The sequence below is a fragment of the Lynx rufus genome, unplaced genomic scaffold, assembly GCF_022079265.1.
Source record: "Lynx rufus isolate CCGP_SWC_20201006 ecotype Redwood Valley unplaced genomic scaffold, mLynRuf1.p SCAF_9, whole genome shotgun sequence".
Classification (NCBI taxonomy): domain Eukaryota; kingdom Metazoa; phylum Chordata; class Mammalia; order Carnivora; family Felidae; genus Lynx; species Lynx rufus.
Window position 1 is genome coordinate 11,279,193 of NW_025814897.1, and position 26,879 is coordinate 11,306,071.

A 26,879-nucleotide genomic window follows, 5' to 3' on the forward strand; every position below is an offset into this window, starting at 1 on the left:
CCAAGGATAGAATTCCTGTAGACTTTTCAGTTTGCTTTCATCTCTCTACCCTAAGAATAAACAGCAAGGACCCGTACTTAGAGTAGAAAAAGTAAAGGAACCCCGTCTCCCATTTGAGGACCCACTACGTCATCGGAAGCATCATGATGGAAAAGAATGGACTTGGGAACAGAACCGCCCTGAGTTCTCAAATCTGAGCTCCCCACCTGTCAGCTGGTAATGTTGGGGTGCTCAGTTAACCTCTCTCAACCTCTACATCCTCATCTGTAAAATGGAGAACAGTAGGTTCATATGGAGGGTGGTTGTGAGGGTCCATCACTCAATCAGTGAGCATGTAGGTATGGTACTAAGTTTGTAAAGCATCCGGCCCGGAGTTAAACACCTGGATGCCGATGTGAGTGTTGTCTAGAATGGGGACCTCCTTAATGGTGCACTTTCTCTTTACTACTTGGTATAGTTTCACACAAGGATAAAAATATCCCTGGTCTGGGGTAGCCATGCTGATTCTTCTGCTGGGACTTCTTTGCCATTCTCCCAGCTTCATGACTTCCTGGGCAGAGAGGAATGCCTACTGCCCAGGCCAGGAGAATCAGCTTGGAGGGCTTTGTGAGATGTGCTGTGAGTATGTGTAGCGTGAGAGAGCCCTGGGCGGCCTCCTGGGCACCACGAGCCTCACGGTCCCAAGCCGCCCACTCGCCCACTGCCTACGTCCGAGTGACATCCCACACAGGCTCTGTTTGGTGGGATTTAGACTGGTTGGCAGTGGCACGCCCAGGTTCAGAGGCCCAGGTGTGAGTAGGCCTACGGTGATAGGCCAGATTTTCCTTAGGAAAGGGTTTACCATGTGATTTTAATCAGATGGCCTTCCCTCTGTTTGCCAGAAGTGGGACTGGGCCTCAGAGGCAACAGGGGTCCTGGCAGTGCTTGGCTGGTCCAGCCTCTGTGACTGTCTCCCTTTGTTGCAGTGACAGGTGGCCACCTGGGATCAGAAGAAGGAGCCCCCTCCATTTTTGACAAACGAGCCTCCAGAGTTTAAAAGTTCTTTGAATGAGACCACTTAGCCACTTTAGCTTCAAAAAATATTCTCTGAAATAGGTCCCAGGAGTACATCCGGAACACACATGTCTAAGTAGCTTGCAACTGCATAAACCCAAGAAGAAACAAAGACAAATGGAGCCAGCCGTTTCTTTCTTTCTAGCTCCCTGGTTTCCTTATAGCCCTGTTGTAATGATGTTATTTGGCAAAACACAGCTTACTGTCCTCGGAGTTATTCATACCTCTTCTCTTAAGTCCGTAGGGATTGCTTAACACTTGAAGAAACATCAAGCTTTTTGACTGCACCCCAAGGGGAGTAAAAGCCTTGATAGAGTAGTCCGTCTTGTTCTGTTTCTCTAACTCCCTCTCCTACCACATGGCAATACATCCAGGGACGACTGGAGATGCCCTGGAGAAGCGCACCAGGCTCTGTCTGCAGAGCTCCCCGCGTCCACCAGGCAAGTGGGGCAGGAAGAGGTTCGCTTCACCCATCACCTGTCAGGCTGGCTCTCACACTCCTTTCCTGGGCTCCCATGCGGTTAATTAACAGCTATCAAGCACTTGTTTTTTTCTGCCTTGGATTATGGTAATGAGTAGCAATGCTGATTACCATTTGTAGAGTGCCTACTATGGATTAGGCCCTTCACTCGCCCTTCCCTTGTTCTTCAACACCACTCTGTGGTGCAGATAATATTGCCATCTCTGTGTCACCAAAGAGAGGGAGTAGGAGCGGCTGGGGAACAGCAGCCACAGGAGCTGGGAATAGGAGCGTCTTGCCCACCCACTGGGTGGCAGCATTGTGCACTGGGCAGTCCGTCTGATTTGGACCAGAACTTCAGCCACTAGCTGAGTCTAGGGACCAGGACCCCAGGCTTTCTATGGGAACACCTTAGACCCCCTGCCCAGGTGGGGCTGGGACTTGTGACGAGCTGCCAGGGTCAGCGAGGATCACTTGGAACTAAGTGGGACTTTGCCTACAGGTCGGCCCCCAGCAAGACTGGGACAAGCCAGCCTTGGCAGGAAGATGGGAAGATTGGAAATCCTTTTAACGAATTGCCAAGCTGACCCCCATCGTGTGACTATAGAGGTGGAATGGACCTTCAAACTCGTCCAACCCCTTCCTTTCTGAATGAATAGTGTGAGCCCTGGCAAGGTAAAATGACTCGCCTCAGATCCTGTGGGTGTTCTAGGAGGAAGGCCAGAACAAAACCCCCGGTTTCCTAGTTCCTTTTCATCTGCTTTTCCCACTTTGCCACCCTCTGCCTCTCCTTTTATCCTAATTTTACAGCTGGGGCTCCAGTGCCACAGCGCAAATGAGGCAATTAGCACCAGAATCCGGGTCTCCTGCCATGTGGGTGCGGGATTCTCTTTCCACTGCACCTCACGACCCCACTCTTAGGGATGGACCCACGCATTTCCATTGAAAACAATTCTAAAATACATTTTTTTAACCAAGTAGTTTACCGGGAGATAAAACATACATGAAAGGAAGGTTGCTGTCGGGCAGCAGAGAGCATTTATTGGAACCTGCTGCGTATAAAGCCAAGTCTGAGATGCTTTGAAATGACAGAAGATACCTGACCTCGCTCTTGGTAGCTTACGTCTAGCTGCTTGGTGTGATTCTCCTGTTCCATCTTTTCCTCCAGTTTATTATGCGAGTCCGCTCTTAAATAATGTTACCAATTTCTAAATGTAAGAGCAAGAAGTTTACAGCTACAAATTACTGAACCGGCCAGAAGGTGAGCCTTGGTTCTCGTGTCCCCGGCTCTTGAAAAGCAAGTGAGGCCCCCACACGGTGCATAGGGTGATCTTTGGGGTCCTGTGGAACGGTGCCCCCAGGACAGTGAGCTGTGGCGACAGAGACGTTAGGGTGAGTTGCATTTATCTTGATAGTTTAAAATAGAGAACACCAAAGAGTTTATAGGAAAACGTATTTCTACAGTTTCTTATCTGTTACATGTAGGCAGTTTGAAGGGCGTATGTAAGATGTAGAGATCCACACTGAATGGTCAGAAAGATCTATAATTTAGGTGGAAAGGCACCCGTGTGTGTGTAGTGGTTATGAATTCCTACATTCAGGAAAGAGCTAATGAATCACCAAATGTTTTCTTTTGTTTTGTTTTGTTTTCCTTTAAAGTGAGTCTTGTGTCAGGGCACCTGGGTGGCTCAGTCAGTTAGGCATCCGACTTTGGCTTGGGTCATGATCTCATGGTCTGTGAGTTCAAGCCCCGCGTCCGGCTCTGTGCTGACAGCTCAGAGCCTGGAGCCTGTTTCACATTCTGTCTTCCTCCCTCTATGCCCCTCTTCCATTCATGCTGCGTGCGCACGCGCGCGCGTGTGTGTGTGTGTGTGTAAAATAAATAAACATTAAAAAAATTAAAGTCAGGCTTGTGTTGTAGAGAGGGGGGAAATCACTGAGCAAGCATTGAAATATTCAGAATAAATCATAATGTTTACATATGAGAGGAACGTTTGTCCTTGGGATTCTGCAGCTTCCAAAGCAAGATGAACTCAGCTAGGAGTTTCTTGCAACAATTGGAAGTCTTCTTTTTATCAGGTTCAGCAGGGGATTGAGAGTCATGCTTAATGCGGAGGTTTGAAATCCATCAGTATAACAGAGCAAAGGTGAGAGGTGGGTAGTTCCTTGCACCGTGTACCAGAAAGCTTTCTGGGCTGAGAGCCATTTGGTGTTCAGTATCCTTTGTAACTGCCATCTTGAAGATACTACGTATAGCGGTAATTCGTCGTATTTTATGATTTATAGCTAATTCTGCATTTCGGGAGCCTTTTTCTTTCAGAGCCTCAAAGTCTCCTGTTAGGAAGGGAGTGTGTGATGCCTCCTGCAACTCCTCCCCTTTCTTTTCTCTTATGGTTAACAAGGATCTGGTCTGAGCATCCAGAATAGATTTCTCACACTATAGCCGCTTAGTGACCAGCACATTTATCTGTGGAAGCTTTAAACGAGGCTTATACAGGGAACATCTCTGGCTGACCCACTTGGCAAAGCAAGAGAAAGATTGCTGAGCTGACCGACGACCGATTATTGAGACCTTCCATTTGGCAGGGCACAAGTTACCCTGGGCTGGGTGGACCAGGGATGTCAGAAGGTGTGTTGAGGGCAGTGGTGCCTCACTGTAACTTTCTGTCCGTTATTATTTTATCCATTCTGAATGCGGGGCATACCTGCTTTCAGAAGAACATGATGTTTACGTGTGTTTGGGTAAGACTTCCTGCAGTACTCATGTGACAGACGTGAACGCCAGTGCGTGAAACAGGAGTTTATTATGTAGAGCTGCGCCACATTGCTGCATGCGGTAAATGGCAAAGTACCAGGGCAACATAAGAATGATGATAAAAATAAAAACCTTCGGGCAAGGACTCAAAGAGTTTCAGTGAGCTCAATATCGTTTGCAGTTCATCAGTGAACGCAGCGAGGCCAGTGAGCCCTGGCTTGGCTGTGTATCAGAACCATCCGAGGAGCATTTCAAAACTAGAGTCACAGGCCCCCGGTTGCAGAGGTCCTGAATCAGAGTCTCCAGAGATGCAGCAAGGACATCTGTTTTCCTAGGCTCTCCAGGTAATTCTGAAGCAGATTGGCCGACGCCGTTCCAGAATTTGAACCGCTGCATCCCACGCAGTTGTGAACCTCAGAAAAGAAGAGTCAAAGCAGGATCTTCCCAGCTAATTTGGGACAGATCTTTTTGGGGTTACTATGTGCTGAGCACTGAGGATGCACGTGGTCGTCTCTACAAAGTTCAGTCATTTAATAAACAGGTGTTCATACATTACGTTGCAACAGCCAGGTGCTGTGATGGAAGAGGACAGCTAGTTGCTGTGGAGTCACGGAGCAGGGACAGGCCTTCCTACCTCTTCACCTCCAATTCCCTTCCTGTATGGCCACGGAAGCCATAAAGGCCATAGAGGATCCTGGGGCCAAACCTTGACAATGAAAGCCAGGAAATAGCCTCAGATCAGTCATCCGGTGGTCCTGGTTGATTTTTCCATGGAAGAAGAATCCAGAAGTGTCACTTTTGAAAGCTGGCACTCAGTTCAGTCTAGTCTGGGCCAACTTTGTGCACAGATAGTCAAGGTCTCGTGGAAGGTTCCAGCAATAGCCTCAGTCTACAGCACCCAACGGGAGAGAGGAGGCTGTTCACACATAGCTTGGGTGTGAAGCTGATGTCACAGTTGGTTGTTTCTGGAAGACTGTGAGAAGCCACAGAATTAGCATATAGGGAGCTTCTTACAGAGGCCTGTTAGAGGCCGTCACACTGCATGAGTGTGAGATCCAGTTAGCACCATCGCTTTCCTTTATCCTGATGTGCTTTCCTTCTAAACTGAGGTTTCGGTGTCAGGGTCGTCTTCTCTTGTGACATTACAAAAGGATCTTGGTGCAAGACAAGGACCAGTCTAAGACTAGAGCTCATTTTTGGTCATTTAATAGCATTGCCCCAGGGGTCAGGGAAAAGGACAGCTCGTGGAGGTCAAGAAGTCTTTGATGTGGTTGTTGTCGTCGTCGTCATCATCATCATCATCATCATCATTCAGCTTTATAACCTACAGAGAAGTTTTGGGGGGAAAGCTTGGGTTTCATCATCACCTCCCCTTTCCTAGGAAGCAGGCACATAACTCACAGTCCAGTGATGTTTGAGGTGGCCATTCTTCAGACTTGGCAGGGGGGTGGGGGTGGTCTTTGTGCGTGTGTGTTGGAAATATCTGTGTAGGCGATTCACAAGGTGTCATCTTGCTTGAATGGACTCCATAAGAAATGCACCGTGAAATGGAAATCTGTGTGTAGACCCCATAACAAAAAAGTGGAAAAGAGAGTCGCCGCTTATACCCTCAGAGAGCAGGATGGAATTTGGAGACAGATCCGCTGCCCCTGAGGGAGTGAAGGACCGCTGCTGGGGTCATGTGCTCTTTCCTGTCTAGGCATTTACTTAGCCAATTCCAGCCTGTTAGTAAACTTGGCTGTCAGGCTGTCACTATTTAATAGCTTTCTATAAGATCCTGCCATCTTTAAAGGCCAGCTAGTGATGCTGACAGCTGTGACTTGTTTATAGAAATAAAGGCAGCTTGCCTCATTACAAAATAAGGTCTAATGCCTGACCAGAGGGTATATATTCATGTCTGTCTGTGCCTTTTTCTTCTTGAGCAAAGTGTGTTGCTATTTTTGTTGGGAGGGTAGGACTGTGTCTGTCTTGAGGAAGTATGTAGAAGGCGGACCCTGAGATTGTGGTGGGTCAGGTGGAGAGGGAGGTGACCAAAGGGGAATATGGCAGGGTCTCTATTAGATAACAGATAGGTCTTTGGGGGAGATCACAGCCCAGCCCAAGTGAAGCAACTGGCCCATCCTGTCATGATTCACACTTCAAAGAGTCCTGCTGAGTACCCCCAGGACAACACAGCAAGCCTGATAGCAGACAGATGCATTAGTCACCACTGCACCTGAGGCACTGGCTGGCTGCATTGTGATGGCTGTCTTGGCCGTGCAGTGGAGATTTTGGGGGGAGTTTCTTATGGGGGTAGAAGGGACCTGAAAGTTAACATAAAAAAACCTTACCACATGTGAGTTCTACTCATTTAAAGATGACCAGGTTGCCTGTAGTCTTAGGACTTCTCGGTTTTGTAGCTGGCAGTCCGGGTTGGAATAGAAACTAATTATGTACTCCCAAGTTTAGCTACTGTTGGGGCTGATTCTGTTTTGTTGCTGTTGTTGTTGTTGTTGTTGTTGTTTAATTTATTGTCAAATTGGCTAACATACAGTGTGTAAAATGTGCTCTTGGTTTTTGGAGTAGATTTCCATGGTTCATCGTTTACATGCAACACCCAGTGGTCATCTCAACAAGTGCCCTCCTCAATGCCTATCACCCATTTTCCCCTCTCCCCCATCCCCCCCCCCATACACCTGCAGTTTCTTCTCCATATTTAAGAGTCTCTTATGGTTTGGCTCTCTTCCTCTGTAACTTTTTTTTTCCTTTCCCCTCCCCCATGGTTTTCTGTTAAGCTTCTCAAGATTCACATATGAGTGAAAACATGATATCTGACCTTCTCTGACTTATTTCACTCAGCTTAATACCTTCCAGTTCCATCCACGTTACTGCAAATGGCAGGATTTCACTCTTTCTCATTGCCAAATAGTATTCCATTGTATATATAAATCACATCTTCTTTATCCATTCATCAGTTGCTGGACATTTATGCTCTTTCCATAATTTGGCTATTGTTGAAAGCACTGCTATAAACATTGGGTTACATGTGCCCCTACGGGTTTCTGTTTTTAAAGAAGGGACATCCATTGGCTCACAAGCTAAAGGCTTGGTCACTGTGACCAGTCACCATTTTGAAAGTTCAAAAGTTAGTTCCCAGAGGGGAATTCACTGTCCAGGGAGAAAGGGTGAAGGAAAGAGTGTGTGTGTGTGTGTGTGTGTGTGTGTGTGTGTGTGTGTGTTTCCTCCCCTGTGTCCCATCCAAGTCTCTTATGTAGACTTGGTGTTAGAACCATCCGGCAGCATCACGGTGGTCACCGTGAACTCCCGTTGCCAAGAAAGGGGGTCTGGTCTTCTAAAGTAGAGACCAAGTTTTCTACAAATCTCCCCTAAAGAGAGAATTTGTCTCTTGGCAGGCTTTCCTTCTTTCTGAGATAAGGGTCTAGGTATAAGAAAGTTCAGTTACTTGGTTTTAAAGTTGCTCATAACCAGAATTTGTCACCTTGAAGGAGAAGTTAAGAAGCATTGCCTCTGTGAAATCCTTCCTAAAAGAAGATTCTGCCACCATCAGAGGAGTTTGGTTTGTGTTTGTTCCTCATGAGTGAGCCTCGTATCTGCCCCTGACCTTTCAATTGGCTCCTTGGGATCGCACTCATTTTGGCTCTTGAACATCAAAGCCCGTTACGACATGGTGCCATGGGGGGATTGTCTTTAATGTTTCTGGCTTTGATTTCACAGACTCTTGGATTCAAAGTTCTCCTGCCTATTGGATAAAGCAGAGTGAGTGTGTCAAGGACAGTTGAGTTTGCAGTGGGGGAGGGAAGGAGTCTCAGTGAATAATGAAACAACTTCATAGTGGTTGCTTAAATAAAAACTTGTTACAAAAACAGAACTCAAACAAAAAACCATAAAGACTGTCATAAGGGTCTCATTTCATGTTTAACTTCGTGACTTGTTAGCAGTTCTTTGGGGTTGCAGTAGTATTCTGGGCAAAAAAAAAAAAGAAAAAAAAGGACCGTAATTAGCACATGGAGGAGGTCCCAGCTATCAAAATGAGTGGGGACATTGAGCATTGAGTGCTTTTTGTCTCAGCCTCCCCGGCCCTCCTAGCAAACTGTACCCAAATCTTTGATTCATTATAACTGGACACAACTGATAGCAACCTAGAGTACAGCCAGAGACCCTTGCTGTTATTAGGTATACAAATCATAAGGCAGAAGTACTAAGAATGAAGGAATGTCAATAAGCAGCCTGGGGCTGGAGGAACACTTCCCAGACTCTTCTGGGTCCCTGAAATCACCCTGTGCAAAACCAAGAAGGCCGTGTAAGTGTAGCCAAAGGACTTTTAACTGAGAATTAGAAAGTAATGTTATGGGCAATTCTGTGGATGGATGGATCATAAGGTTGGCAGATGTAACACCAGAGTCTCAGAATAAAGACGTACCTTGGATGTGCTGGGACCGTCACACAGTCACCACCTACTGCAGCCCCCGCTCCTCTTCCCTCTCCACCTCCTCACCCAGTCTGTGACTGGTCTCAGCTCTGGGTCCCGGATAAGCCATAGTGCTAGATACGGCATTTCAGTCCTTACCCTGATGAGTGGTGCCAGTGACAGCCTTCTTATTCGTTCTTAACTCAGGGAAACATTATGATTATTTTCCAGGTTATGGATCTTTTATTTGTTAAATTATTACTTAAATGTCTCAGTTTCCGTCTCTTCTGTTCCCTTCAAAATACTGTGTAATGTGGCTCTGTGTATTATCCACCAGGTCAGGCACCTTCTGATTGGGGGTGATGGTGGCTGAGGGAATGGGGACCGGACTCTCCACCCAGTAGAAAAGATTCTGACCTCTACTAGGAATCCCTTTACCACGAATGCTCTACAGATGGCTCCTTAAGGAGAATAAACTCTTGGAGACGGTGCCAGGTGACCAGATCCATAAGTCATCCATTTCAAATGCACACCATACAGAGGAACAAAGAATTAGCCAAGACTTAACTATTACCAAACAACAATTATAATATTAACTTTTTAATAAGGGATTATATGGCTTACCCAGAAACCAAATTGGGGAGTCAGGAATCACCTGTAGATTGGAAAAGCCAATCACAGCCTCTGGCCTGATTCCTGTTGGTGGATGCCACCAGTGCTGAGCACTTAGTGGCAGCGGAGGAGGACTGCAGGTGTGCATGAAGGCCAGGCCCATGGGAGCAGGTGGGGTGGGGAGTGCAGAGAGGATTCAGTTTGGAGACAAGGCAGGGCTACACTGGGGAGAAGCGTGTGGCCTTCTGGGCTCAGGATTCAAGGAACCTGTTTCCGGCCCCTCTTCAGAAACACTATATCCTGGGGTCTGAGCAGAGTATATCCTTGAGTAGGTAGGGGTTTTCTCTACGTAGGCGCTTAGCTCATCTAGCACAGAACCAACCCCTTTTTCATGCCAGTTGACTTTAAAAGAGACTGTAAGTAATATCTATGTAAGATCAGGGATTATGAAGCCGGATCTACATGGGTTCAGATCATGGCTCTACTACTTACTGGCTCTGTGACCTTGGGCCAGTTACTTAACATCTCAGTTCCTCAGTTTCTTCTTTCTCCACTTTGGATAATAACAAGCACCTATCTTGTAGGATTGTTACGAGGATTACAAGAATTCAATAAAGTGCTTGGTAGGGTGACTGGCACATAATAATTACCACATACTTATATATATCTTTGTTTGAGAATATGAATTTTTCGCTTGACAGAAACCAAATTTAACAACTCTTTGCACTGGTTGTTTGAGGGATTATAAGCCTTTGTGTCTTCAATAGCCCAGATGTGCTTAAAGCTACAAACACATAAGGACATTTTTGAAAGACACGGGCAGGATCTGAAATTCTCAGGATGAAGTTGTGTGCTAGCATTCTCTATACTTCTATTTTCTGGGTGTAAAGAATACAACATCTGCAAACAACAGCTGGACAAAGATTAGAAGATATAATTCCAACTTCTTGCCATGTTGGCAAAAGCTGCTGGGCGGGAGAGGAACAATGCGCCTTTTATGAGTATCTTTTTACAGCTGGAAGAAAAGAAGTTAAGTCATTTTGTCAAGGCAGTGTTTTCACGAGAGGAGACCTGAGAAAACATGGTCGTGGGCATCCTGGACGCCCTCAGATAGCATGCAGCAATTTACTCAGAAGGCCAGGGTTCTTGAGGCCGATTGACAGATTTTATGTTTTTTATCTGGAGAACCTTAGCTGAGTTCCATTTGTCCATTTGTATCCTGGCCCTGCATTTCAGTATGTCAGCTTCATGCAAAGCACTGGCCTGGAAAAGGCACACAGTGGGAAAGGCAGGTGGAAAAGGAAGCCGGGAAGCTGAGCTTCCATTAAAAAGTGACGGCAGTGTTGGAAATAGTGGACCTTGTCATTGGCTTGGGCTGGGACTTAGCAGGGCACCTGCTGTTTGTCCAGCTTTCTTAACAGCGCTTACTGGAGCAGTTCTCTTACTTGATGATGCCTGCTTTTCTGGGACAGAGGTGACACTAGGGTAAAGCAGGTGAGAGAAACCCGTGCAAGAAGAGGCCTTGCAAGAAAGGTAAGAAGGGGCCTCAGGGCAGAGGTCAGCACATGGAGCCAACACTGTAGGTCCCAGATTTTGCAGTGGGGACCCTCGACTTCTGCCCCTGGAGTTTCCCATCTGTGAAAGGAAGGGGCTGCAGATTACCCACCCGGTCCTTTCTGGCTCGCCCTTCCTTGTCGCTAAATAGCTCTACAATCCCAGCCATGAATCCAGTGCAGTAGAAGACTGAGAAGTCACAGTGCAACTAGACCACATTTGCCACCTCTCGGCACACACGCGTGCCTTTAGCTGTGTGCTCCTTAGTGCGAGGGGCCGTGGAACATTCCTGTCTTCACCCCTGTGGACTGTAAGAGTGAGACCGGGCTAAGGCCCCCTCGGAAAGGGTTTCACTCCTCGTCTGGAATCTGGCCCTTTTGAGACTCTCTGAGTAAACTTCTGACTTTTTGCTGCTTTGGGGCAAAAAAAATACATTTAAATTCTTCGATCATCCCCTTCCTTTATGACCCGCTACTAAAACAAGCAAACAAACAGTAAACAAGCTTCTTTTCATCAGATTCAGGCTGGCTTCTCTCCTGTGCCTGATCTGCTGGTGTCGTGTGGAAATTGTTTGGGTCAATTTTGGCCTCCTTAGTAGCCCATTGTGTCATTTCTTCCAACTACCCATTAAAGATGCTCCAGAGTGCTCCTAATAAGAACGGGGTGTTTTCCTGGGGATGGGGATTAGAGGTGGGAGTCAGGGCCTGGCCACCAGCATCAGCCTATTACTTCTGAACAGATTAAACCAACGTATAGATCTTCTTGCCCTATAACCGGAAGCACGGGACACTGTGTTGTGACCTTAGTGAAGTTTTCTAGCTTTTAGGCAGTTCGTGGAGACAATGATGGCTTAAAACCACTGACTTCTTTCTTTCTATAAGAGCAAACCGTTTGATCAGACCTAATGAAATGGTGATTTGACCCGGGGAACTGGGGAGGCCAGGAAAACTGAAGCTGTTATATGCCTTGGCTCTGTGTTCTGACTTGAAGCCAGTCCTGTGAAACAGAGCCGGTACCCAATTATTCCTGATCCCCAGCAGCTCTTGTAATGTATAACACTAAGAAAGAGAGCTTCCTGCCTCTGGCAAGGGGTTTTCTGTTGTTTGGCTACCAGAATCCCATAGGATAGAATGTTCTGGGCGCAGGGATATCAGATCAGTCATGTAGGCTTCGGTTGTGCAGTGATGCCCAGGTGTTTTTCTTCCTTGCTATCTTATCACAGTATCTATAATAGTATCGCATGGCATGGAAAGCTGAAGAATTCTGAAGCCACATCTACCTTCTGCACCCTTCCCCCCATCACTCTGGAAGAGTCATGAGATTTGAGGACACTGAAGAGACTTTTCACCAGGATTACCTATTACATGGCTTTTGCAAGTATACATTGCCCAGTTTGGGTGGCTTTATTAAAATGAAAGACTTTGGAACCTGTCTGTTGTATGTGCCCAGCATCTCCTGAAGTAAATTTGGTTTAGAAATGCCTGCATACGTCTGCAACTTTTGCATATGGCTTTATTTTCACACGGGGAGCTTTGGTTTCTGCATTCTAATGGATAAAGAATGGACCCTCCACCACCCCCAAGACTCCTCCTTGCTTCCCGTTCCAGTGGTGAATTCTCTTCCACATCTGATGTGCACTGGTGTTCTCAACTGAGAAAGACCACAGCTTTCTCAAACGGCTTCCTTCACCTTACTGGGATGGCTGACATATTGTGGGAAGCCAGGGGTTTGAGTCCTTTGGGGGTCTCGCACAGGTTTCCCAAGGGTTTGGTTGTAAACTTAGTTGGCCTGGATACCCAATGTAGATCATTTCTGGGTGTTTAGGTTACGATGGGAATTAGAACTCTCAGCACTTACATAGATGGGGCCCTAGCCAAGCAGCCCTAAGGATGGCTTCGAGATGATTTCCGTTACTGCTGTGAGCCAGCTGTAAGCAATGAGGATGCTTCCACTGGCAATTAGAATATGGTCTGCCATCATGATCACATTATACAGAACCTGAAGCCCAAATCTCTGAGAACACGTACTTTACAGTTCGTTTAAAATGACATTTAACTTTTGGGTTAATATTTGAAAGTGGAACAGTCTATCTCATTTTCTTCCTCTTCCCGGCTGCTATCAACAGTAGCTCAAGCCAGAATTCTAGGGCCCATGTGTCAAGTATGGGCAACTAATAGTTTGTTTTTCTCTCCCCAAATGAGATAATCTTACCTATGTCCAGCTGCTATTTGCAACAAATAGCAATCTGCCATGTTGCATTATCTTACACATGTATCGAGGCTCACAGCGGATGTACTGTATATACACATAGATACACACACACACACACACACACACACACACACACACACACACACAAATAACCCTTAAGAGATTTTGGGCAGGTTGAATCCAGTAATCTATAAGAGGTTCCATTATCTTTTTCTCACTACAAGCATTATTAGAGATTTTGTTTGTATGGGGTGTGTGTGTGTGTGTGTGTGTGTGTGTGTGTGAGAGAGAGAGAGAGAGAGAGAGAGAGTTCAAAATACTATCACATATGTATCGCCATGTAAAAAACAACCAACTCAGCCTGGTGTTTGGTACTTTACATACATTACCTTTCTAAATCTTGTCAACATCCCTGTGACATCAGTAGGGTTGTTATTTTCATTTATACATGTGGCAAATATGCTCTGAGATTCTCCTGAGAACTCAGAGTTACTTGGCATCCAAGCTAGGGTTTGGGCCCAGGTCTTTCTGGCTCCAGTCCCTGACTACTTAGCAATGTCTCTCTCCAGACATCTAATTATCCTGACAGTCCAGCCACATGAGTTCAGTCTTACCATCATCCCCATTTTACAGATGAGAAAACTGAGGCCAAGGTAAAATGGCTTGTCTAGAGAGCCTCCATTATTGTTTTGAGTTTTAGGGGGGTTTTGCCTCTGATTGAATTCAGTCATCTTTTATACCAATAAAGTCATGACTGGCAATTAAAAATATCTAAAGGGATGCCTTTAGATATTTAGAGTGGCTCAGTCGGTTAAGCAACCGACCTCGGCTCAGGTCATGATGTTGCGGTTTGTGAGTTCAAGACCCGCGTCGGGCTCTGTGCTGACAACTCAGAGTCTAGAGCTGCTTCGGATTCTGCGTCTCCCTCTCTCTCTGCCCCTCCCCTTCTCATGTTCTGTCTCTGTCTCTCAATAACAACAACAACAAAAAATATCTAAATTAGTGTAGAATGGAATTGGGCTACCTGACCAATGGGATCGTTCAGGAAGTTTACTTTATCTTAAACCATGGAGAGAAACATTGCCTCCCTCAAAAATTGTGATCAAAATAATTTCTTTGGGAAGGATTGTTAGCATAGATTTAAGCATAAAATATTTATTAAGTGTCAGACATTATTATTCTAAGTGCTTCACATGTAGTAATTCATATTGTCTTTCCAACAGCCCCATGAAGAGGGTTCTGTTTGTTCCCATTTTACAGATGAGAAAGCAGAGGCACTGAGAGGTTAAATACCATGGGTAAGATTACACAGTTAGTAAGTGGCAAATCTGAGATTCATACTCAACAGTCTGGTCCAGAGTCTTGGGCTTCAAGCATGCTCCAATACTGCCATGTTGGTTTTGGTTTTGCCTTCATCGAGTTTGGTTGGTTTGGTAGTAAAGTTACCCTATGTTTTCCCTTGAGTACTTTGCTAATGGAGCAAACTGCCGCTGAAAAGTGGAGGCACCTCTGTTATTACACCCCTGGGTCAGATATCTGGATTTCCCATAGGTATAGTCACACGAAAGAGATTTTAGCATTCAGTTAGATTTTGAAAAATAAAAAGCAACTCTCCATGGAAGTGGTTAAGTATGGTGATGTTAAAGGTTCATTTCTGGAACAATAACTAACAAAATACTATATACTGACACTTTGATTCCTTGTTCAAAAATTCTTAGCTGTTAACAGGATGCCTGGCTGGCTCAGTCAGTTAAATGACTGACTTTGGCTCAGGTCATAATCTCAGGGTTTGTGAGTTCGAGAGCTGCGTCAGGCTCTATGCTGACAGCTCAGAACCTGGAGCCTGCTTCGGTTTCTGTGTCTCCCTATGTCTATGCCCCTCCCCTGCTCGCATTCTGTCTCTCTCTCTCTCTCTCTCTCTCTCAAAAATAAATGAACATTTAAAAAATTTTTTAAAAATTCTTAGCTGTTATCAAATATGTTCTAGAAAATCCCTTATGTGGTAAATTGTCACTTATCAGAGTAACATTCTGTTGTTCACCCTTCTCTTGAATTGGTGACCAATTCTTACCTTGATTCTGGGCCCACTGCGCATCTCTAATCCATCTTCCTCAGCAATCAATGTCTTTATCACCATTCAACAAGAAAATATTTTCAGTTAGCCCTGGGAGAGACCTGGGTTTACATTCTTCTCAGCTCCTACCTCCTCGAGCACATTAGAATCTGAAAAGAAAGCCAGTAAAACCAAAGAACATCGGGGCACCTGGGTGGCTCAGTCGGTTAAGCATCCAACTTCGGCTCAGGTCATGATCTTGTGGTTCATGAGGTCAAGCCCTGCATCGGGCTCTGTGCTGTGACAACTCAGAGCCTGGAGCCTTCTTCGGATTCTGTGTCTCCCTCTCTCTCCCCCTCTCCTGCTCACACTCAGTCTCTGTGTCTGTCTGTCTGTCTGTCTGTCTCTCTCTCTCTCTTTCTCTCAAAAATAAAAACATTTGAAAAAAAAATTTTTTAAAAGAGAATCAACAAGTTGTAGACTCCAGTGAAATCCATGATCTCCTTTTGGAAATCAAGATAATTTTTCTCTGTTACTTTGCCTTAGTAAGAGTTCTACTTCTTCTGATAAATGCCTTATGTTTTATGAACTGAAATTTTGAATTCACTTTTCTTTAGCAACTAAAGGAAATTGTCTTACTTCTGCCAGAAAGTTGAGTTACAAAAGTTCTATCTACATCTGAAGCTGTTTGCTATACAAGTTTGCATCTTTTCTAACGTAGCATCAATTAAAAAAAAAAAAACATTTAAACAGAAAACTCATTTGAAAACATACAGATCTCCCCCAGGGTTATTTTACTTTTTAAATGAGGTGAGGAGAGGGGGTAATCATTCTGTTCTGAAGAGAACCCTTTCTCTGTCTGATCACAAGGGATGGAAAGAGTATGGGAGAGATATCTGGGGCTTTTGAGTTTAACCATCCTGGCTTGGAATCTGGACTCCACCATTATTATTTCCTATGGCTTTGAGCCTCCACTTTCCCACCTGTGAAATAGGAGTTATAATGCTATGATAATCTGTGTGGGCAAAGAGGCCAGTTAGAATTAACCAGGGTAGAAATGAAGGCGGCAGCTTGACTATAAGATGTTCATACACTCTGCTGTTTCCAGCCCATGATTTTGAAAGAGAGCAAATGGTAACCAGTAGGTCATAATGAGTCCACGAGGAAAGCAAACAAACATTAGTGGTGGTTGTGGAGTGTAGGAGGGAGAGCTGGAGTCTTAGAATCAGATGACTTTGATTATTGACTGCTCATTAGCTGAATTCCCCTGGGCTAGTTATTTTACTTCTCTGAGCGTTAATATTCTCTTGTGTAGAACAGAGACCATAAGGTCAGCCTTCTTATGTCTCGGAACTATTGTGAACATCAGATGAAGTAATAAACTATGTTTTGTGAACCAGAACTAGTGATCTGGCTGTAGGGGGCCATGGGGCACGAATACTCATTGGAAGGTGCTGGAAGCACCTGGGTCCCTTCAGGTCCAGACACCCATCTGTGAAAGCGTGTATCTTTGGAAGCATCCATGATGAAGTAGGATAACACATGGTGTTATGGCAGAGCATTTGTTGCAAAGCAAGAATTGAGATACTTTTTCTGGGAGAAATGTTTTCCTAGGTTTCTTTAAAGGTATGAGTTATGCCTGGTTAGGAAATTTCACTTATATGTGCAACTGGAGAAAAGCAAAAGTTGAGGTAGGAATTTTTATTGCAAACAACGAAAGGCCTAATGGAGTAAGAAAGGACGAGGGGCACCGCGAAGTGCATGGAAAGAGTTTGGAGACTAGAGCAGGGTTTCCACGTACCGCTATTAAACCTAATAATTCAAGGTTCAGAATTTGGGGAAGAAGAATCAGCCATTGTGCTTCAGTGGAAAGCATCCAAGCATTGACTTTCAGAGAGGCTGGGGTTCCTCTGGCCCAGCTTTGATTCTGGTGTTTTGAAGGAGGAATCATACTATCTTTTCCCTATGTGCCAGGAGTCAAAATGGATATGTCTTCTTTCCAAAACCTCTGTGATGATAAATGTGTGCGTGGGATCGGGCTGAGCTGGGAATTCCTTTGAAAGTCTTGTTTCTGATTGCTCTCCACGGCCCAGAGAAGGATACTGGCCACATTTGGGTATGAAACTCTTGAGCCTCGCCATGTTCTCTGGCCCCTGGAGAGTCATGTTCTGTTTGAAAAGAGCCGAAAAAATGAAGGCTGTTTTTTCAGTTGGGATAAGAATATCCTTCTCAAAGCAATAAGGGCTCGGTGAGAATAACGGGATCCATATGTTGAAGCTGGCTGCTAATGCTCAGCATGTGGGCCAGTGAACCTTTCAGGCAGAAATATGCCTCTGATTCTCTGAAGAATGCCCCAGTAAACTCCAGCAAGGACCATCGCTTACGTGACACATCACAGAGGCGCAGCTCCTGGGCTTTCATGGACCCACTGTTCCGTGGAAAGTGAGCCGTAGACATGGACGGGAAGGTCTTGGCTGGCCTCACGATGGAGGGCGCTGGCCTGCGGCCCTCTCCGTCAGGCCCTGTGCCCCCCAGATACGAAGGGCCTTACCAGCTCTGGGCTTGCTCTGTTCTGTTAGGGGATGGTGAATCTGAGGGTTGTTCTTCAGGGTCTCCAGATCGTTCCTTCAACGGAATGAATGAAAACGTTTTATCCTCTACTCACAGAGGAAGCACTGCATGATGGAAAGGACATTTACCTGGGAGCCGAGTGGCCTGGGCTCTGCAGCTGCCACCACCACCACCCTGGCTGGCCCTAAATAGAGGCGACCTTAGTGAAGTCACTTTACCTCTCTCTCTCATCCAGAAAATGAGGACGTGCAACTTGGTGCTGGTTGAGACTCTTTCTGGCTCCCTCCATGTAGAACTGAGTGCACCTGGGGGTGCCTGGGTGGCTCAGTTGGTTAAGCATCCAACTTCGGCCCAGGTCATGATCTCACAGTTCATGGGTTCGAGCCCCACGTCGAGCTCTGTGCTGACAGCTCAGAGCCTGGAGCCTGCTTCAGAGTCTGTCTCCCTCTCTCTCTGCCCCTCCCCTGCTCGCTCTCTCTCTCTCTCTCTCTCTCAAAAATAAACATTTAAAACAAATTTTTATTAAAAAAAAAACAAAACCGAGCACACCTAGCTCTGTCCAGAGTGACAGTAGCAGCCACAGCTAGTGACACTTGCAGAGTGTTGGGTTCCTTTGCAGCTCTGTGTGCTATGTGGCAATTCAGGAAAGGTAGGGGAGCCTTTTCATTGCTCCCAGTGATGTTCCATCTAGGCCCCAGATGAGTCATCACCACTCAACCCAGTGAGGTTGCCTGAGAGAGACTGGCTGCCCCCGGATTACTGCTCCATTTCTTCCCAACCAGCACCAGGGAAGTCTGAGTAGCCCCTCCTGCCCTCACGGTGGAGCCTTCAGCATCCTCCCCCGGCCTGAACTCTGTGCCTGATTCCTCACTCGTGCCCTGGCTCCTTCTGAAGCCTCTGCTGGTTCTCCGTGGTCTGCTTTGTCTGTTGTGGATGGTTAGCAAGACCCCACCCTCCCCTAGTAGCTGGATGTCCCCAGGCTCCCCTTCCCAGCCCCACGCAGGCCCTTTGATCCCTCGGCTCTGCTGAGCACCATGGTCCTTTCATCACAAGAGCACAGACAGCAGCTCAGCCTGGAGTCAGTCTCCATGGCAACCAGCATTCCCTCCCGGTCTGCTGTGCAGAGAAAATGGCTGTTCTAAGGAAGGGCTCCCTGAGTCTCTATTACCCAGCCTGTATAGTCCAGGCCCCTCCTCCACATCAGCTCTAAGAAGCTACATGCATTGAACCAAATGTCCGTTAGCTTTTAGCTTTCAGATTTGGATGGGAGGCAGAAGGAGTTTGAATCCAAATGGCTAAAAGCATTTTTTCCCTACCCTAAAACTCTGTTTTCACGAGGAGCAGGTATCTGCTCCGAGCAGGTGAATGAGGAACTGAATGGATAGAGCAATCTGTGGCATCCAGGGGCAGCGTATTTTGTCTTATGGGTGGAAGAGAATGACCGAGTGTGTGGATATTCAAATCAGAATTCTGTACGAGTCACTAGGAGTGACAGGGGGTCCCGCAGGGCAGCCACGGCAGCATTGCAGAGGAGTGCCTGACTGACTGTAGCAATGGTGTTGTGTGCTGTCTCCTCTTACAGAAAGAGGGGTGTGGGTCCCCTCGTCATGAGGCAGGGTGAGCGTTTTGGCATCTTCTGCTTCAAAATCCATCCGGATCATCACAATGAACCCTTTTCCGTAGTCATCAAGCGTGGTGACAAGGGGAGCTGGCAGGAGACCCCTGTGCAGAGGTCTGAGTGACAGGCTTCCCTCGTCACACAGCCTTGGGAATGCTTCAGGTTGACATCCAAAAGGAGCTCATCTTTTATTTCTGTGAATCCCAGAAGTGCTTCTGTTTGGAGCAGGAGCGTAGCCTTCTCAAGAGATCAGAAACATGTAGAGCGAGAGTCACCCCAAATTCCCCAGGGCCCTCATACTGTCTAAGGGGAAAGAAATTCCACAGGAAATGGTCCGGACCATGCCCACTCCTGGCTTTGGCATAGGAACTGGGGATTCTTTGGGTGGTGACAAGCTCTCGACCCAGACAGCATCCTCCCTTCATTCTTTCTTTTTTTTTCTTTTTTTTTTAATTAAAAAAATGTTAATGTTTATTTATTTTTGAGAGAGACAGAGACAGAGTGTGAGTGGGGGAGGGACAGAGAGAAAGAGGGAGACATAGAATCCAAAGCAGGCACCAGGCTCCGAGCTGTCAGCCCAGAGCCCGACACGGAACTCAAACTCACGAACAGTGAGATCGTGACCTGAGCCGAAGTCCGCCACTCAAATGACTAAGCCACCCAGATGCCCTGGCCTTCACTCTTTCTTAATGTGAGGTGGGAGACCCTATTTTTGAATGGAAGCTCTGGGTTTTGTTCTCAAAAATCCTAATGTGCGTTTCAACTGGACTTTGTCTTTTGCAGTTTCTCTGCAGGTGGATATTGTCCCCAGCCAAGGGGAGATCAGCGTTGGAGAATCCAAATTCTTCTTATGCCAAGGCAAGTGCCCTGTGCCCCCACTGCGTTTGAGGAAAGGTGGCCAGCAGAGCAGAAGCCCGTGGCCTGTGTGTGCTGAACTGGTTGTGCCTGGAACCACCTTGCTGCCGGTCCAGTCCTGTGAGCGGAAAGCCAGAGAAGCCCTCAGGCCCTTTTCCTTCCCTTCTCAAAGGGTCGCCCCGACACAGTGAGATGTGTCATCTGGACTTGCACAGGGTGATGGAGGAGGTCTAGGGATTTTCCAAGGAAAGTCTGGGCACAAATTCCCAGAATAGCAAATCACCGCAGATCCCCTGTTCCATATCGACCCAGAGTTCTGTAAATGATGACGGAGAGTAGCGCTGCCTCAGAAATAATGCTTCAGTGGGTCAGTGTAAGGCTTATTTCTTAGAATCTGCCAGAACAGGAAAATCCAAGAAGGTCTGAAACTTGCCTGAAAGGAAATGGAGCCCCGGTGTCTCTTTTGCTGTGAGGCTGCGGGTCCTGGGTTTTCCAGATCGGTCGTGAACACCTGTATCCTGTCCCATTGCTCCCCCCGGAGCTCTGGGGTTTGTGGAAGCTGGTGTCCTTGTTTTTTCTTGAGAAAACATGCCCCATTTCCACAGCTCAGATAGTCGTCAGGAAACGTGGAGTAAAAGCTTTGTGATTAGGCTTTGGGTTCTCTGCTTGTGACATGACTAGGATTCGGATCATGGAAGAACCGGGGACGTTGAGCTCAGCTAGGCGTAGACTGACATCTAGCAAGCGGCTTTGGGCAGGGAGGGGCCTTTCAGTGCAATCGCGATTTGCGCCGGCGGAGGTGCGCGTGGCCGCCGGATGTGTTCACTCTGGCTTTGCCTTCATTGCAGCGATTTAAATGATCTGGAGATGCAGCCATGGAACCCACTGCACATCTTGCAAATAGCGATATTTATTGAAACCATGATGGGCCCTGAAAGGAAGGCTGCCTCATTTCCATACTAAGCATCTGTGCAGAGCCAGGCGGTGTGGCCTGCGGAAGGGCGCCGCGCAGAGAGGCGGTGCCCAGAGCCCTTGTTCCGGATCGGAGTTGGAGACCACTAAGCAGTGGCATCTCCCCCTCCCAGGGGGCCCAGGGAAAGGGCGCATGAGTGGTTCTGGCTGCCTTCTTTGCAGCATTTAAGGAGAATAATTTGTCTGTCTGAGGTGGGGTGCTGAAATGACAGGCCAATGTGTGCCGGCAGATGCTAGAATAAAACTGGTTGGAATCCACACACCTAGACTAGCTGGTGTCTCATCCTCCTCTCTGGAGGCCATAATCTAAGCCCTCAAAAATCAGCTGATCAGTTGGCTCAGACTGGCTACGCCGTTGAGCTCCGATCCTAGACACTAACTCCCTTTGCTCCCTATTTTGTGGGGCTGTAGCTCCTCATTTAGAGCCCGGCACACAGTAGGTCCTCAACAAATGCCTCTTCTCTTCCCTCACGGGGTATTCTGAAAAATACTGGCGCGCGTGGTGGTTGAGTTCTTTCCAATTACTATAAGTGGTGTTGTGTACATAACGATCAAGCACAGAGTTAGGCTGTGTTGTGTCCTAATGTACATGGTCTCCCTCCCTGATCATCAAGCCCAGTGATCTCTTGTTCAGTAGCTCTTACTGAGAACCTGCTGTCACCCTGGAGGGGACTTTGTCTTTCCAACTGAAGTGGTTTGAAAATAATCTCTTCCTCTTTAGTGGCAGGAGATGCCAAAGATAAAGACATCTCCTGGTTCTCCCCCAATGGAGAAAAGCTCACCCCAAACCAGCAGCGGATCTCCGTGGTGTGGAATGATGACTCTTCCTCCACACTCACCATCTACAATGCCAACATTGACGATGCCGGCATCTACAAGTGTGTGGTCACTGGCGAGGATGGCAGCGAGTCAGAGGCCACGGTCAACGTGAAGATCTTCCGTAAGAGCTTCCTCTGTCTCCCTCCATATTCCCTGTCCTCTCCTTTGGCCAAAAGACACGTGGGCAGCAGGCAGAGTGGGATGGCAGCAGAGGGCCAGCTGAGGGCTTCTTCCTTTCCACTCCTTAAGTCTTTTCTGAGCTGAGCTAATAGGAGCTCCGACTCCATTTAAGGAGTTCTTAAATGATCCTTGGCCAACTCAGAACTCACAACCCCGGTTCATGCTGATCCCAGGTGCCTCCCTCTGGCCTGTGTTCTCTAATTTCAAATTACACAGTTCCCAGAGGGCTGTTAAGAGTTCCCCATCCCTTCCCCAAGTGTTGACTGACTGTTGTACAATTCAGGTTTTCCCTCTTATTTCACTCTCCCCTGCTGCTAATGGAGTCCAGAGGCTCGGTGGGGTGTGGGGGATCATTATCTGAACACTCTGGGCCGCTCAGAGCTGGCAGTTCCCATTGTCATTGAAACCAGGTCTGGAGGTGGCATCTCATTACCTTGTTATCATGCATATACTCGTTGGCCAGTATAATGGTGGGTGACAGCTAATGGAAAGTATTGATTGCCGGAGTATTTACTGCCATTAAGCCTGCCTTTCTTCAGTTCTTCAGAATCCTCACTGCTCTAGGAAGGCTGAGTTTGGGGTGTCAGACAGAGTGGGAGACAGAGAAAGGACTAATGACCAATCGTTGTAGACTAGGTGTTCTCCCAGTTCATTCCACCTGTGCTTTGTGTTTCATTGGCACTACCCCACATGGCAAGGAACACTTGGGAAAGACTCTTGTTTCCCTCCATAGACCCTTTTGTACACAAAGTATGATAAATTCAGCACTCAGTGAACAGGCATTGATTGCCAAACATTGATGCCATATTCCCCTGATTATACCAGCTGCTTTGCCTGGCGTCTTGGCTACGTATGGGGTGGGACCCTGTCCTGTGCAACTGGGTATATGGATTGAGAGTTGCCCACAACTCAACCCAAGCAGTATGGCTCTAGCGTAAAGCGGTCTGCATGGGAGGACCAGCTGTTTCCCCTCACTCTTCTCTCGCTCATTTTCCAGAGAAGCTCATGTTCAAGAATGCACCAACCCCACAGGAGTTCAGGGAGGGGGAAGATGCCGTGATCGTGTGTGATGTGGTCAGCTCCCTCCCCCCAACCATCATCTGGAAACACAAAGGCCGGGATGTCATCCTGAAAAAAGACGGTGAGGCCTGAATTCCCTGGCAGCTGCCTTTCCCCCCAAGCTCCCCAAGTCCCCTAGGGTTTCCACCTCAGCCAGCCTCTGAAGCATTACAGCCCAGACTCAGATGCCAGTGTCCCCCAACCACATGCACTTTCCAGGTCCTGAATGGGTGTATGTCTGTAGCTTGTCCATTCAGGCACTTGACTTTCTCTCCAAAGAGAAAGACAAATTTCCAGTAGACTTTTGCTCTTGGCCGTATGTCAGAGCCAAGAACATATTCCTATATTTCAGCTTAAAGCCCCACCTGTAAGATTGCAGCTAGGAAAGAGGAAAGGCTCTGTGACCTGCCTGCAGATACCTGAGATCTCTGACTGATCCTTGGATGAACCCGCCTCTTGTCTCTTCTAGTCCGATTCATAGTCCTGTCCAACAACTACCTGCAGATCCGGGGCATCAAGAAAACAGATGAGGGCACTTATCGCTGCGAGGGCAGGATCCTGGCACGGGGGGAGATCAACTTCAAGGACATTCAGGTCATTGTGAATGGTGAGGAGATCCGTTCTTCCTGCTCTCTCCATTACTGCAACCTGGTTCCCCCAAATCATCCTCTGTAATTTCCTCTTTGGTCTATTAAATAAATCCTGTCCTGACTCACATATCCATCTCAGCTGAATCCCTCCTCCTTACATAGCCTCTGGTTTGTTTTGTTTTTTCCTTAATACACTTGTCTTTTGGGTCTCCCTCAACTCCGAGGACTTCTAGTGCAACTCTTGAATGTCCTTCATTGTCTTACGGAACTGGAAACTTTCCCCATGCTTACCGATAAATTCTTATTCATCCTTCATTGTCCTTGATGCTACTGTAATCATGAGGTTAGTCCTCTGGCTCAAAGTTCAAAGAAAATATTATAATCAATTCAGTCCTCAGAATAGTCAGAATCCTGGGCCACGGGCTTATTAATTTTAATTTGCAGTGTCACATAAACACACCCGTGGAATCGATCTGACATTTACAAGATGTTTACAGGAAATTATAATGTCAGTACTAAGAAAATAAGTAAATCGTGGTCAAATTGTTTTGGCTGTTGATATATATTTTTTGCCAAATTCTCCCCCTCCCAGTCCTTTTGGTAGAAACACTTTGTGCACACGGTTGTTTATGACAATCCCAGAGAAATGTCACTCGGTAAGCTGATGCATTTTGAATTGGTATATTAACCATTTAGCCACTGAGAACAGGCTTTTCCGACTTTTTCCAGTATCAAGAGCCTCCTTTTGGACATCAGGTTCCACTTACCATGGTAGTTGTAAGTTTAATACGCATTGACTAAGAAAATATATAATGATAAATAGCTAGTATAAGTTGAATACTATTTCTTAAGTCGAATACTATTTTTAAATGAATAAAACATACTAATGTAGCTTCTAAAGCTGTACTGTTGGAAAACGGTATTATACGTTGCTATACATATAATGACATTCTGTCTTGTTGAAAAACACTGACGCATGCTTGTGGGTGCCTTATTTATTCCGTTTAGAGTAATTATTTTGTACACGTCTGAATTTAGATCCCTCACACTAGCCCTGCAGCTGCCCGGGACTCGACCTCTAGGCTGTGACCCTCCGACCTGAGGTCCCCCGGATGTGCCTCTTCTCTAGGCCACTGGGTCCCTCCGGGTTTTCACAGCCACCCCTGACAGTTCTTCTTTCCTTCAGTGCCACCCACCGTCCAGGCCAGGCAGAGCATAGTGAATGCCACCGCCAACCTCGGCCAGTCCGTCACCCTGATATGCGATGCTGAAGGCTTCCCAGAGCCCACCATGAGCTGGACAAAGTAAGAGACCGGCTCGTGCCTTTTATCAGGGACTAGTGGAGAAGGCACCGCCACAGAGCCTGCTCCATGCTGGCATTTCAGTGGAACGGGTATGGGCTGCTTGGGAATATCAGCTCCGGTGTAGGATGGATCCTCTTCTGCAAGCTTCTCTTGCCTTGTGTGTCAGATCCCTTCATTTTCCGTTGGTGGGACAGAACCAGAGGGCATGGCCTTGGAGGCCCTCTTTGGAATGTTTGTAGGTGCAGTTTGTAAGCCTTTGGACAGAAACAGAGGTTTGGGTGGAGGAATCTAAGGCATATGTGGAAGTACAGTTTGGTGTATTGACTGTATGTGAAGACCGAGTCTTCCCCATGGGCTCGATCTGCATTTTATGGAAACTGATTAAAAATAAACATCATACCTCTGTGGTCAAAATCATGGTACTTTGCATTTCTGTACCAATTAGGGACGGGGAACAGATAGAGAATGAAGAAGATGACAAATACGTCTTCAGCGATGACAGTTCTGAGCTGACCATCAGGAAGGTGGATAAGAACGACGAGGCCGAGTACGTGTGCATCGCCGAGAACAAGGCTGGAGAGCAGGATGCATCCATCCACCTCAAAGTCTTTGGTAAGGACAGTTGGGGTCAAGGTCATTGCCCTGCCACGCTTCCTCTGACCCTGCACGCTCAGTCCACCAGCAAGGCCCTGTCCACTCTGCCTCGGAATCTGTTCCAAGTGCAACCGCGTCTGCCAGCTGCCCCTCCTGAGCCCGACTCCATGCCATCCGCCTCCTCCCCTGGTCGGTGAGACAGGCTCCCAGCTGGTCCCCCACACCCCACCAGTGCTCCCTTTCAGCCCCTCCCACAGCAGCCAGAACGGCCTCAAGCGCCATTCCTTCCTTTAAAATTCTCCCGTGGCTTCCCGTTACAACCAGAATGAAATCCAGACCAAACCTGAGCCGGCCCCTGCCTTCCTGGGCAGCCTCACCTTTCCTGCACTTTGCTCCTCACTCTCCAACCCCTCAGGCCCTCCTTCTGCGGCTCAGACACACCAAGCTTGTTCCTTGTCTTAGGGCCATCGCCCTCAATATTCCTTCTGCTTGGAGTGTCATTTCCCCAGATCCACTCTGAGCCGCCTTCTTCTCCTGCACCGTTCAGATCTCAGCTCAACCCACCTTCTCGATGAATCCTTCCTGCACTGCCTTGGCTGACACACCACCAACACCCCACCCACCTCCATCGAGCCCTTCTGTTGATCTTACTGTACCTTCTTCACCACACTTCTCAAACCTAAACTGGTCTCATTTACGTCTTTGCTTTGGGGGTTGAGTCGTACCTACACTGAGGCTGGAAACTCCAAGATGGTAGAGTGCCAGCTCTTCTTTTCCTCTCCTGCTCTACCTCTGCCACTGCAAGCGGCGCCGGGCTCGTGAAGGCCCTTGGTGATATCAGTGATCCCCAGGCTGACTGCCTGTGTCTCCTTGTTTCTTTCCCTGGCCTGTGTGAAACAGCGCCATCAAAGTCATGAGAAGCATCCCTACATCTCTCCTCTCTCTGTCTTCATAAACTCCGTTAGCTTCCATTCATTTAGAGCTGAAATGTGTTTTGACCTGACCTTGGAAAAAGAATTTGTGGCAGAGAAAGGCTTAGCCCAGTGGCTGTCAACACTGCTCATGTTTTTGGTCCACTGTAGATGGTGCTGCCAGATGCCAGATAGGCAGCTCTGGTTCATGCGTCTCCCAGGTCACTACTGTGTGGGCCCAGGGAACCTGCCTGGGACCCACTTGTTTAGCCTGATGGAGAGAACCAATCCATGTTTGTA

The 26,879-nt window shown here is 47.2% G+C and overlaps 1 protein-coding gene across 1 annotated transcript in view; it reads left to right on the top strand.

Moving 5' to 3' along the window:
- NCAM1 (neural cell adhesion molecule 1) overlaps positions 1–26,879 on the top strand; it is a 316,387-nt gene that overhangs the window by 231,130 nt on the left and 58,378 nt on the right. Inside the window, exons 2-7 of the mRNA XM_047072349.1 lie at positions 20,079–20,153; positions 21,844–22,062; positions 23,119–23,262; positions 23,650–23,787; positions 24,957–25,074; positions 25,520–25,686. Coding sequence (XP_046928305.1) covers positions 20,079–20,153; positions 21,844–22,062; positions 23,119–23,262; positions 23,650–23,787; positions 24,957–25,074; positions 25,520–25,686 — 861 coding nt within the window. The remainder of the gene's footprint in view (positions 1–20,078; positions 20,154–21,843; positions 22,063–23,118; positions 23,263–23,649; positions 23,788–24,956; positions 25,075–25,519; positions 25,687–26,879) is intronic.